Source organism: Pimephales promelas, chromosome 4, assembly GCF_988280905.1.
Source record: "Pimephales promelas chromosome 4, fPimPro1.hap1.1, whole genome shotgun sequence".
NCBI lineage: Eukaryota > Metazoa > Chordata > Actinopteri > Cypriniformes > Leuciscidae > Pimephales > Pimephales promelas.
The window spans coordinates 27,322,999-27,337,130 of NC_142772.1; the positions used below are offsets into that span (position 1 = coordinate 27,322,999).

The 14,132-nt window shown below is 37.2% G+C and overlaps 1 protein-coding gene across 2 annotated transcripts in view; it reads right to left on the reverse strand.

Moving 5' to 3' along the window:
- arl15a (ARF like GTPase 15a) overlaps positions 1–14,132 on the reverse strand; it is a 145,317-nt gene that overhangs the window by 66,536 nt on the left and 64,649 nt on the right. For both annotated transcript variants that reach the window (XM_039650036.2, XM_039650035.2), the window contains one exon: positions 8,531–8,739. In XM_039650036.2, coding sequence (XP_039505970.1) covers positions 8,531–8,739 — 209 coding nt within the window. The remainder of the gene's footprint in view (positions 1–8,530; positions 8,740–14,132) is intronic.

Sequence of the window (14,132 nt, forward strand, 5' to 3'; positions counted from 1 at the left end):
TGAAAATCTTGATGAAAAAGAGAAAAATAGGTTACTACTGTAGGTTACTACCTTAATATAAAGAGTCATTTATAATTACTTCCTATGATAAGCAAGCATACTACATCACAGAAAGTGCTGGGAATATTTAAGTTCTCATCTTGTTTTATTTCAGACCTTAATAAAAAGATAAAACTTACAAAACATTGATGAGTCAAACAAAAGTAATATGCTACAACTTCTGTAAAAATGAATAAATAAAATAAAAAAATAAAGTGTGCTCCTGTTTTACAGCTTTTTGATTATGTTCACATAGAGTACTTGCGTCACTTCATAACATTCCCATGAACAGTGCAGCGTATTTGAAAAAATGCGCTCCCCGGCATAAATATACAGACTTTGTTTGATTATGCACTAAATCATGCGATCACATAATCGTGTTTTTCTGGAGGGACTGGGTAATACTGTAGAAAAGTCACAATGTAGGAGATTTGTGCCTGATCACCTGATCACTTTATTTATAGTTCATGTAAACACTACATTCAGATTCATCAATCGGAATGAATTAATTTTGATTGAAACAAAAGTTGTCCATGTAAACATAGCCACTGTAAAAGCCCAGCTTCCATCACTTATCGGGTGATGCAGATTATTTAAAAATGTTAAATATCACCTGATATCAACTGACCACTAGATCAGACCATCTGAAATTGATCTGGTGACTTACAGGGTGACATTGTCAGACCTGTGATGTAACCTCTGGCATATCAGCACAGACTCTGTGTGGAACTACGGTTGATTTCCTCACAGTTGATAATATGATGTCTTTTCTATCCTAAGATCAGTTCCTCAGCCCAACATTAGCGCATTCATGCAGGGAACCTTCATAAAACAAGAAAGCATTGGGGGAAAACATCCACACAGCGTGCTTTGTTGAGGTGTTGTATCAACATATGATGTCCTTCTCTCTGCTCACTTCCTCTTTGGGCCCCAACAGCAGGAGGTTGGTGTCAACAAGGAATTCCGTCCCATGAATATTTGCCTCCTGAAAAAAGTCACACACAGGGCCCTAGTGAGGACTTTACAGGTCCAATGAGTCTTTTAAACTTCACTGCGGCAATGTAAAAATGAGAAGTCGCCAACATTATGCCATAAAACGATACCGGGTACTCGGGCAGCGCTAATAACTAGCTTGCAACAACACAGAATGCAGAGTGTACACAATGGGTGCTGCTATGCTTGGGAAAACGTAAACACAGCTTATCTTTAAAACTATTTACCAGAAACAAAAAATAGCTGTTGTATATCAGCGAGAGAGAGAAAAAAAACAACAGTTCAATGTACAACTGATGTACAACTAAAACTGTCTGTCTGTATACAGCATTTATTGTGACGTGAATCAACTTGCCATAGTCCAGAAAAGTTTCTCAACAGCTTAATATGCTAACGTCACAATTTTAGCCTTCGACTTTGAAAGCTCAAATCCGGTCAGTTATGACAGATGGTAGTGGCACTTCTGAGAGGAGAATAAGAGTCAGTTGTGCAGCTGCTTAGTGGGCAGTGATGACCTGTTGATTTTACATTATGACTCAGAGTTTGAGGGGTGTTTAGTCTCTGCAGCTCTTTGGGCAGGTGACTGAACCTTTGCGGTAAATCTTTTAATCACAAATTCACAACAACACCTGGTAAACAAAAAACAGAGGACATCCTACAACCCTAAATACGTCTGAAAAGAATTTGATTATTATAATGAAATCAAATGGCATGGTGTACAACTATTAAGAAAGTTTAAATAAACTACAAAGAAGATGAATATTCTTACTTAGCTTGTCCATCTTTCTCTAACCCTTTTCTCACATGAAGAGTTAAGAAAACAATTTGCTTGTACACTCACTGAGAGACATTTAGTATCTTTCATTTAATATTAAGGATGCAAGTTCTGCACGAAAGCACCTCAACAAGACATCTGGATTATTTATGATGGCGCGTAATGCCTGAAAGGTTTGTTGGAACTAAGATTCAACTATCTGAAGCTTTTTATCATGGTGAATCTTGAAATGTTCAGGTGCAAGCATTTTAAAACCTCCGAAAGAATGTGAAGCACTTCTGCTTCAAATCGATGAGGAACAAGTTCCAAAATAAAACATGTAAACATTTAAATTTACAATCTTTTAGTTGAAAAGAGTGTGGGGCAAAAAGAGGTGAGGAAGAAGGAAGCGAGAAATGCAACTACAAATGCCAGTTCCCCTCTCAGGGATCAAACCCTGGTCTCGGGTATCCTGCTCTGCTATTCCGCCCCTCTGCTTTGATAGGTCAACCACAACCACACTTTTTCTCTCTTGCCTCTCTCTCTTTCTCTCTCTGACCCCGTTTACACCTGGTATTAAAATGCGATCTGTATCCAGATAAGTTATCCGGATAATAAAAAACGCATGTTAATGCAAGGTGTAAACGCGTTGTGATCGGATCGTGATCGGATCTGCCTGACCACATCTGGAGGTAGTCTGGCTCGCATTGTGTCCGGATCTTTACTAGGTGTAAACGCAATCTGGTTGTTGAAACCACATATGTATATTTTACTCCTCCCAAAAATGCTAAAAAATAAACGAGTGAGAGCGTGTTATATAGGCTATATGTCATGTTATAGCCTAGTCAGATGCGACACGCGACACACATCACCGCAGATTCAGCTGAGCGTCTATTCAACGTGCAAACATCGCAAATAAAAGTGAAAGTAAGTCACAGACGCAGTTAACACATCTTCAAGTAAAGAAACGAAATTATCTTACCAGGCCTGTTGCCACTCTCTCTTATTGATGTCTCGGATTTGGAAATTAGCTCATGATCAATAAAATGCCGCTCAGATCTGTTTTTGGTGGCGTGCAATCCAATAAATCTGCATATAACGCAGGAGGTGAAGATCGGATTTATATCCGTTTTGCAAAAACACATTTATGTGGCCAGGTGTAAATGGAATCAGTACTTATTATCCGGATAACTTATCTGGATACAGATCGCATTTTAATACCAGGTGTAAACGGGGTCTCTCTCTCTCTCTCTCACATACACACACAAACACACACAATGCACAGATAGCATGAAAGTGCATTTTTGAGTTCTATGATACCATTTAATACATTTATTAAAGACAAAGAATTAAAATCGCTAGACAAAAACCAAATCACAAAACAAAAACATAACGCAAAAAAATCACAAAACAAAAAGAGGTGACAGTTCAAACAATGTACCTCCCTTAGATACCTAGGATAGTTAAAGGACACTTCCACATGCAGATGTAAACTAAGTCAGGCGATATCCCATTCAATGCGATTGCCAAGTATGTCAGAGATAAGTGAGCATCGACCTGTGGGCCTCACTGTGACAGGACACACAGCATGCCTACAACAGGAATGTAGATGATACCGCAATCAAATAAAAGGCCTGTGGCAGAGCTCACTGCCTCTCTAAGCCAAACTCACGTGGCTCTGGAAGTGTTTGCAAACAGCTAAAAGAGGTCAAGCGCTGTGACTTCAACTTCTAAAAATAGACCAACACATGGCAAACTCCCCAGTAATGTGGTTTGCGTTGATCAGATGCAACTGACCACATTTATGAGCTTAAACAAAAGAGGGGTCTGTGTGGTCTCTCTCAGTTGACCACCAACTGAGTGAAGTCAACACCAAATACAGTTTCCACAGCATGCACTCACACAGTACATGTCACGCGTGCTGTTAGTCAATATCAGGATATCTGCTGACCAGGTGGCACACAACCATACAGGCTTATATACTAGACAAATCAAAGGGGACCAGCGTCTAAGTCTTTGTTATTTTTCACTAGTAGTTGTCAGTAAAATCCTCTCTGACATGATAAGCATTCCAGCAGACAATGTGTGTAATTACTTTATGCCTGTTGCACAACAATGCACACTCGAGTATAATGTGATACTCATTTCCATCGTCAGGGCCTAAGCTTTCAAAAACATCTCCAGCATATTTCCTTATGTCAAGAGTTGGCAACAGGCTTGTCTGAAATAGGTTGCAGGATCCTTCTCTCACTGCCAATTGAGCAAACTACAACCGCAATACATGCCTCTTCAGTTGAGAGAGTCTAGCAGTGAAACACAAGTAGAAAGTGGAGGTGGCTAGCCAAAACATCCCACACCGCACTGGAAGAAGGCAGGTGTCACTTGCACATGCAACCACAGTGAGTAAATGCTCTTCCCTTTACTTAGGCCAGTTTCACAGTGCATGCATAAGCAGCGTGTACTGTATAAGCAAAGTATGCATTGCTATGAGAAAGTTATTTTCCAGGTTACTATTTTCATTTACAAAGTACATGATGAAAAGTTTTTTAGGAGTGAGTTATTGAGAGCTACTATACCTGAATCTGCACTGCAGCCAACTCCCAAAGTAGTCTTTATATGCGGAACTTTGATTGTCTTTTTTCAATCAAAAGTTTAGTAGATTTTTATTTTATTAAAAAGCAAAACCTATATTGCAAAAAAATGGAGGTGATAAATAGGTCTAAAATGTAATTTTTTTTTACGTATCTATGTTTTATTTTTATAAATAAAGATTCATTTGCAGTGTGACAAATATTATAAATAGGTGTAAAATGTTATCTGGTCAATATTACCTTCTTAATTCCACCCACCATTAAGGAAGCTGTATAAGCCTGAAAAGAAACAAAAAACTATGGCTGTCAATTTAATAAAATAATTTTAATTAATTTAATGATTTCTGTAGTCTTTAGCAAGTAGAATGACACTGTAATAATGTAAATTTTGGGGAATTTGTTAAAAACGTTTTAATTTTAAAAAGCACAAACGTGCCTACAAGGCTATCGGCTCCAACAAATTTGATGAGTTTTAACATATTTATTTAAATGGAATGTCATTTAAAATAAAAATTTACAGCAGACATAATTGCATTCCCTTGTGGCCCCCTGGGCTTTGCCACTGCTGACACATTAAAGGTGCAGTGTGTAATAATTTTGAGTATCTTTTAACAGAAATGCAATATGACATCTAGTGTTGTCACGGTACCAAAATTTCAGTATTTGGTACCAATACCAGTTAAAATTCACGGTTCTCGGTACCAATTTCGGTACCAAAGCTTAGTTTAAATTTACATATATTTAAGTGTTTATCACGGTTACAAGTATGGAAACTGTACATTTGTATTATAAACACTTTAGAAAAAGATTAGATAAAATGACCTAAAATAAACAATAGTATACACTAACACATTTTTAAAGTTGTTTGTAAAGTTTTAATCCATTATTTATTTAATGCACAATGAATTAAGTGAACAAACATGAACAATCAGGTGTTTGTAATAAATAACATTTTCAAACATTAATTAATGTTGTAAAAATATATTGTTCACTCAATGTGTTGATAACTAAGTAATGTTGATGAATGGTATCTTTGTAGCATTACCATAAAACATGTTTTATTTGACTTGACTGTCCTTTTATTTAATCTAAAACTGCATTCATATTTAATTTTAAAAAGGCTTTTTAAACCTGCTGAGTTATAAAGGCAAGAATACGCCTAGAACTGGCACTGACATTAAATGACAATACTAATGCCAGTAGCCTACTCTGGTGTCGGGTGGATACTACTGTGCTCATTTACTCGTAAAACTACCCCGAAAGCACTTTAGAGGCCGTTCACATGTCGCGCGTGTTTTTTAATTATATTTTTGCGCGTGCTTATTCTTTCCAAAGCGCTTGCTCTCACGCGGCGTCTGTCGTTGCTATGCAACGCCAACGAGTTTTTATTATGAGCGCGCTTGAATCGCGCCTATATTTGAAATTGCGAATTTGCATGTAATCGGCCTCTTATGGCAACGTGACATTAGCCTAATCCAAAATATTTCCATATGTGGCTCTTTCCTCCTTTCGTTTCAACAAGTGGATTCAGAGAGAGAGAGCCATATCAGCGTTATAAAGAGGACGCAACTGTGCACGTTTCAGACATCGCGTCTAGAACAGAACTGGATTAACCTGGTACTCGGTACCTAGAAAAGCTGGTACCGTAACATTTTTTTTTTTTAGTACCGACTTGGTACCGAAGTACCGAGTTTTTTGACAACACTAATGACATCCATAACTATGTTTTCAGTGGTGTATAAAGAACTTACTTAATACACCGTAATGTTTTTATTACTTTAGAACGAGACATTTATATCTACATAACCGCGGGCACCCCCTTCTATGAAGGTCGACATTGTAACGTTGAGGCAGGAGTGAAGCTGAGAGAATCCAAGAGCAAGCATTCATTTAATAAAAAAGGGCAAAACAAGAACTCAGGACAGGAACAAGACACAGCTACAAACAATAATGACCGAAAAACCACAACTGAAACAGAAGTATAAATACACAAACACACAAGCTATACAAGATATCAAAGGGGCGTGATCACGTTTGAATAACTCAAAATGCCCCAGAACCGACTTGTGTCCCTACTTTCCGTGATCAGTCACATATAATGTGGACAACATTGAATAAATTCATTTTTGTTAGGTCAAAGATACTGATAATTAATCACTCAAACCTCTTTATCTAAACCTCTCAACATAACCAAGGGACTCGCGCGTCCTCCATGTTTGTAGTTTCTTAACACTTTTTACTCGTGTTTGTAGTTCTAATGGAATCGTCGTCTAACGCGCAATGGGTTGTGGGCAATATCGGCCGTTAGAGTGTGCATCGATCTACACTTCGGATTCTGACCGGAAATAGTAGACCATCCAGGTCTCTTTGAAACACTCATTTCAACATACTACAATTTGTGACATACTAATTCTATTTTCGAATACTATTTAGGACAAATAGTATGTGAATTGGGACGCAGCAAATGTGTCGCCATGTTTGTACCGTAGCTGATAACGAACAAACATTGCTACAGGCGCGTTTCGTCACTACCTTGAAAGAGAAGCCGCAGAAACCTAGAAGCTAGCCATAAACACTGTGAGTGGTGACTTTTCCTTGTCAGTGGTGTAAAATATGTAGTTGGATTGTTTCATGTAACTTAGTTCTTCTCCCTCGCTGTGTTATGGCTTTGCTATGTGGGATGTTACAGGAATCACCAACCCCTCGATTGTGGTCGACGAGTTGGATCTTGGGAGCATTTTAAGTCGATCGCAAAGAGTTTTCAAAATCAGAGAATAAAAAGCCTATTGTGTGTAGTAAATAGTGTGTCTAGAGGATGCAGAGGTGCACGCTGTTACAGTCATGTCATTTCACCTTTGGGCTCATGCGGACGCGTCAAGTTTATACAAGGCTTTACACTCTAAAAAATGCTGGGTTGTTTTAACCCAATTTTGGGTCAAATATGGACAAACCCAGCCATTGGGTTGCATTTTTAAATTACATTTTTAACCCAATGTTTGAATTCATCCATATTTGACCCAAAATTGGGTTAAAACAAGAGTGTAGACAAGAGTGTAGTTTAGAGTGTACACTTTAACCAGCTCAGCCACAGTAAAAGCTCATATTTAGCCAGCTAAACCTTTACTACCCTGTTAGAAAAAAAATATAGTTGCATAGTTTCATGTGATTCTTCTCCCTCATTGTATTATGGGTTTGCTATGTGGGGAGAAATGTGCTAGTTACGTTTGTGAGACAATCAGCTGATTAATATTATTATATTATATATTAAGACCCTTAATCCTCACCAGACTATGGCTTTGTAAACTTCATCCATGATGTGGTTTATAATGGTCTGTGGTACAGAAACAGTGACAATGTTAAACACTCTTGGCTTACTCTGGCTATTGTCTGCTGTCTCAGACGACGATATGTTTGTCCCATTTTATTCGACTCACAACCGAACCGCTAGATGCCGCCAAAAATCACACACTGCACCTTTAAACAATAATAAAAAAAATCTATTATTTTTTCCATCTTATTTATTTATTCAATTAAAAGTGAATCAGTGATAAACTACAAATATTACTTCTTGTTCCAAATATTCAGCCTAGAATGTTGAACTTAAATGTGACGTCGAAGTTTAAATTCTGACAACCTGTAAAAATGTGTACTCATGGTATGTACATAGATTGATAATTTCCTGTCTCGGATACATAACTCCAGCACCAAACTGTCGTACTTACGTCCATGTCTAGATTTAATACATACTTGGAAAACTTCAAGTGCCTCCTGCAGCATACTTCCTCCTTAGGAGAACAAACTCTACCGGGTTTTCTCAGCGTGTGGAAAAAGACTATTAGTCAGCCAGCCCACGTCACAGCATGTTTACACCATCAGCTCTGGTTCTGTGATGCAGTAAAGGAGGGGGAGCACCACACAACATCCTATCCCAGCCCTGGTCAGTCATCTTCCAAAACTGACCATAAACATCAGTTCTTATTACATGGCAACAGGACGCTTTCCAAAAACCATGCTTCCCATTGCTCAGTCCAAACACTTCAGAGAGTGTGTACAAACAGAGGCCAGCAACCCTGAAGCCTCAACAGCAGCGAATCACAGAGAAGATGGTCGTCACTTAAAATAGAGCTATATTTGGTGTGGAAAGTTACCATACCTCCGACACAGAGTGGGCAGCTGGTGAATCCTGGTGGTTGGCGAGAATGAGGAAAGGAAGGGTGCACAGCTGAGGATGCTGCATGGCCAAGTGGAGCTCAGACCGGGAAGCCTCCATCTCTTCATCTGATGCAGTACTATTGAGGACAAACACTACACCTTGGGAACCTTGATAATATCGGCTCCAGTATATCTTGATGGTCTCAGCTCCTAAAAAATGGGAAATAGTAATGATGTACTGTACCATGTGACCCTGTGTTCACATATGATGTGTAATTTTGAATTAAATTAGCTACGCCCTACAGCAAGATGAACTGAAATTTAAATTCAAAATGACAGGAAGAATAATATACAGAGTTGTAAATGAAAAGAAAATAAATACAGATAATGCATTCTGTGAAAAAACTGTTTTTCCACTGTGGTCCACAAAAGTTAACTTAAAATATATAGAAGAAATGTATGAATTTAATAAAAATAATTATAGGTGATATCCATCCAACATCCATTCTTCAAGGCTGTTAAGCATTTTTTCCCCAATATTTGCAAAGCAAACATGTTAATAGTTTGTATTGAAAAACTTTCTATTTTAGCTTAAAATGTTATTCATTTTTATTTCACTTCCTTACATCCAAATTGCAATTCTGTATCCTGTTTGCTACTTGAATTTAAATTCAAACTGAGGAAATGAATTGGAATTTAAAAATGCATTCTAACATTAATTCTGAATGGCACACAACCCTTGTTTAAAGCCAATTACAAGTCTTTAATTTCTGATGGTAGAAGGTTCACATTCATAGATTTAGTCTTGCACAAATCTGAAATATTCATTGGGATATACATGGCAGACTCACTGAAGAGATCATGCAATAAAATATTCCTCATCCTCTTTCCTTATTACAACAGTCTTCAACAGTCAAATCATATTATGCTGTTACAGTGCTCCTCTTGATTTTGAAAGTTTTAAAATCTTTCAAAACGAATCCCTTATGCTTAGAAGAATACTAAACATGGTCTGATTTGAGCCAAAACAAAAATGAAAGGGGGAAAAAGGACATAAATCATCAAGCATTATTCTGTCACGATAGACCACATCACATCAGACCACGTCAAGTCATGTAACTGCAAACAAATCTAGTGAGATCTTGATGCAAGTGTTAGAAAAAAGTGTTCTTGAATTCTCAAAACAACATATTTAGCGGAAACTGCAAGAAATAAGTCACACTCATCATAAAAGAAGCATTTTGTTTTACTTGCAATAGTGTAAAATAACAGCACACAAGTCTCCTGGGGAGATGTGAAATGACAGTATGGTCATTTGCTCAGTGTTTTTTAACAGTTCAGTTCAAACCAATGATTTGGTTCTGCCATTTCATGCATCTGCGCAACAAGATTCTAGTAATTCAGCAACTGATTTAGAGTTTGAGTTGAACTTTATTGTCCATTCAAGTGGAAGTTTGTTTTTGGCACAGGTGACAGATACATTCACATTAATAGTATTACAAATATAGTAATGAAAAGCTATGTAAAATAAAAATGACACAACCCTGTCCATTTTTGTTCAATTTCAGTTTTATTGATCAGTAATAGTCATGTATAAGGAGGTATAAGAAGTTATACAAGGTATAAGAAGTTATACAAGACAATAATTAAAGTAAACGATTCAGACAAATATACAGCAGGATAAAATGTTAAAATAGCCTAAATATTAAGTTATGAAACTTAATTTTGCCCTCAGCCAAAACAATTTGGCAGGTAACAAATGATACATTAATGAGACAAAGATTGAATTATATCTCATGTTTATAGACTACAGACATCAGAGCCAGCGAACATCAGAAGCACTGGGCTGTTCTCAGCGGGGTCTGAGCGCTGAGCGGCTGGTGAATGCCTGAAAACGTCTCACTTCTCCGAAAACGTCAGATCAAAATTTTAAATAGCCACTATCTTTATAAATCTGATTTGAGCTTTAAAAAACTACATTCTCGACTGAAAAAAAAATATTAAAACTACATTTTGGGACATAATAACAGTAGTATTTTTAAATTTTGCGTCCTTTCTCCTCTGAACATTACTATTAATAATTACATTATGACTAAAATCAGAAACAAATGTTCAGGCTTGTTTGTGAAAGGTAATTCCTTGTGACCTGTTCTAAATTGTGTGGCGATTTGTATAGCCCGGCCCAAGAAGCACACGAAACAGGCATTTTTTTTTCAATTCCAGGTATAAGAGGTATGGGAAAGTTGCCCTCCACATTGCATCTACGCGCGAAATCACCAAAGTGTAAAGCAATATCTCTGGTTGTACGATGTGTATGATGTCATTGACATTTGCTCAATTGTCAAAGAGCAAATAAGTGACACTAAAAAAAATATAACACTAATGTGTAATTTTTTTTTTGCATCTCCTTCCGAATACAACATTCAAATTGCTAAATATGTAGATTCTGTGGAGTTGAGTGGGTGAAGATAGCAAACAGGCCTGGTCATCTAATTGGATCTGTGTAAATGTCCCATACCCATCTATCATCATACTGACATCTTCTGCCACCTATTGGTCAATGGCCCTGTCAGAAAGTCAAATGTAAATTTGATGGGAAAACATACTCAGAAAACCACAGTCACTGATTTTCCATGAAGCATCAAGACATAATTCAAAATATAGTCAGACAGAATAAAGGAGTACCCGATGTACATGATGTTACAGGGAACCATTATGTAAGACACATGTGAGACTAAATTGAAATTTAGCACAAACAATTTTACTTCTATTAGGACCTGTTTTCTTGACCTGCCAAAAGAGATTAGATATGTTGAAATGGTCTGTCTTAGCTGCTAGTCTATCCACATCTCCATGGTGTTTCATCTTAACTCATTAAATATCAATCATTTCAGTCTGGATCACATCAGAAAGCTTGAGTTTTCAAATGACTTTCCACAGCTCGGATCCAGGTTATGGTATTTAGCTTGAAACCATCTTACCACAGGCAGCATACAGTACAAACAATAACAGAGTCTCAGGTTTCTTTTCTCTTTAAAGGGGACACATCATGAAAATCAGACTTTTTCCATGTTTAAGTGCTATAACCAGGTCCCCGGTGCATCAACCAACCCAGAAAATGTGAAAAGTGACAACCCGGTAACTTTGTTTTGGTAAGCCTTTCTCATCAAGCATGCCAAAAAATAAGCCGATCAGATTTCTTAAGATAATCTTATAATATTATTAAGATTATGATAATACCGCCACCATTTGGTTTTCGCAAGCAACAACCGTGTAACCAGTTCTAACGTAATGGCAAAAGTTTGAGCAAAGCATGCAAACTGTTCTGCCTTTGGCTACACAGACAAGCACAGAACACTATTTAGCCAAAAATGTCACAGACGACCTCAGGGAACTGTGTCTACTTGTGTAAAAGTTAAACATAATGGTGCATGCAACTCAATGAGATGAATCAATGTAACAACTATAAAATGTATCCACTAACCATTCAGAAGCATCCAGGTGCAGTCTCTCCGTAAGGCTACACTCCGCTACTGGTTATTTCTGAGATTTTGGATGAGTACAATTATTTGCGTGTTTTGTTATTGAGCAGCATCCAAGCTAGTTTAAAAAGATCAACATGAAGGGGGAGGGGCAAACTAATTTGCATTTAAAGGGACAGACACAAAAATGCAACTTTTTTGCTCACACTCAAAAAGGGGCAAATTTGAAAAGCTATAATAAATTATCTGGGGAGTATTTTGAGCTGAAATTTCACACACATTCTGGGGACACCATAGATTTATATGAAACGAGGCATAATATGTCACCTTTAAATATAAAAGAGTAACATACTGTGTGTGTCATAAATAACATAGAAATATACTAAAATAGAAAACAGTTTAAATTCTAATAATATTTCACTATTTTTTGTTTGGTGAGCAGCCTTGGTGAGCAGAAAAATTTGTTTTTGTATATGTAGAAAAAATATCCAACAAAATCAGTGCAGCATTTAAGTGAGTGATTTTGCTTTTATACAAATCTTATTAAAAATAAGTTATTGTATAACTTGGGTTTAAGACTAAATTTGGTCAGTTCACATTTTTTTGGTTGGTGGAGAAAAAAAAGATAAAGCCAATGTCTCATGCAAAATAGACTGGAAAAGTGTTTATGAGTGTTGCAAAATGGCTGAGATTTCTGTTCTGCTCTGGAGCACTGGAAAGATAGAAAACCCGGACAAGTGATGAAAACCAATTGACCAATCCCATTTGAGAATGCTGTCATCTAGAATCCTATCCCCCTCCTCAATGCCTTATTAAAATTGTTGCAAGTTATTGTGATATCTTGTTTCAGCTAATCAGAAGAGCTTTTCTTTACAGTTAACACTATACTTTATTTTAACAAGAATAAATAAATGCATGAATGAACTACATAAATAGGTTAACCTTTAAAAATTCTCATCCAATGAAATGGTTGACAATAGGATTCTGCAAGGGGATAGAATAAGACAGCCAAGCCTTTTAAACATGGAATATTCTCTAGCAGGGTTCTACGCAAAGGTTTTTCCCAAGGAGCACATGTGCTCCTAATGAAAAAAGATTCAGATTTCCACTGCACAGGTGGGCCAATGTGCTTCCATTATATTTAGTTATATTTTGATCTATTATATAACTTCAAAATCAAATACTTTAATTCTTTTTTTATATTATAGTATATTACATTAGGCCTATATTGTATTATATTATAACCCTAAATAAAGAATCTCACAAAGTTATTGTTTAGGTTATATATTAGGCCTATATTTTATCGTATTATAAGCCTAAATAAAGAATCTTTAGACCCCACCGGGTACCACTACAAATAGGAAAAAGAGGCTACAATTTGCAAGAGCTCACCAAAATTGGACAGATGAAGACCGATGTAAAATCTTGCCTCCATTTCAGTGTAGACACTGAGGCCCTGTTTACACGAGAACGCTCGCGGGTTAATACGTAAAAATATTTTATCGGATGTGCATTTTTTGTTTACATGATGACCAGAGTGGATATCTTAAAAACGCTCCACCGTTGCGTTCCCTTCTAAAGGGTAAAAACACAAAAGTCTGCTAAAGAGTGAGGGTTGTACGCTGGCATGCAGACTTGGTATTTACTCGGACATTGCCACCTAGCCACCTGGAGTGCATATTTACATCGAATTTCACACACTTTTGCATCACCATATGCAAGGGGATTTCCCACCCATAACGCTCATCTAAATGCAGAATAAAAAGTGATAACGCAACACCACTTTTGCGTTTTCTGTTCAGATTGTTTCCATGTAAACATAGCCTCAGAACTTGGCGTAAACAGACTGAGAACATGGATCCATCATGTCTTCTTTCCACTGAGCAGGCTGGTGGTGGTGGTGTAATGGTGAAGGGGGTGTTTTCTTGGCACACTTTAGGCCCCTTAGTGCCAATTGGGCATTGTTCAAATGCCACAGCCTACCTGAGCATTGTTTCTGACTATGTCCCCTTTATGGCCACCATGTAGCCATCAGAGGATGGCTACTTCCAGCAGGATAATGCACCATGTCACAAAGCTCAAATCATTTCAAATTGGTTTCTTGACCATGACAATGAGTTC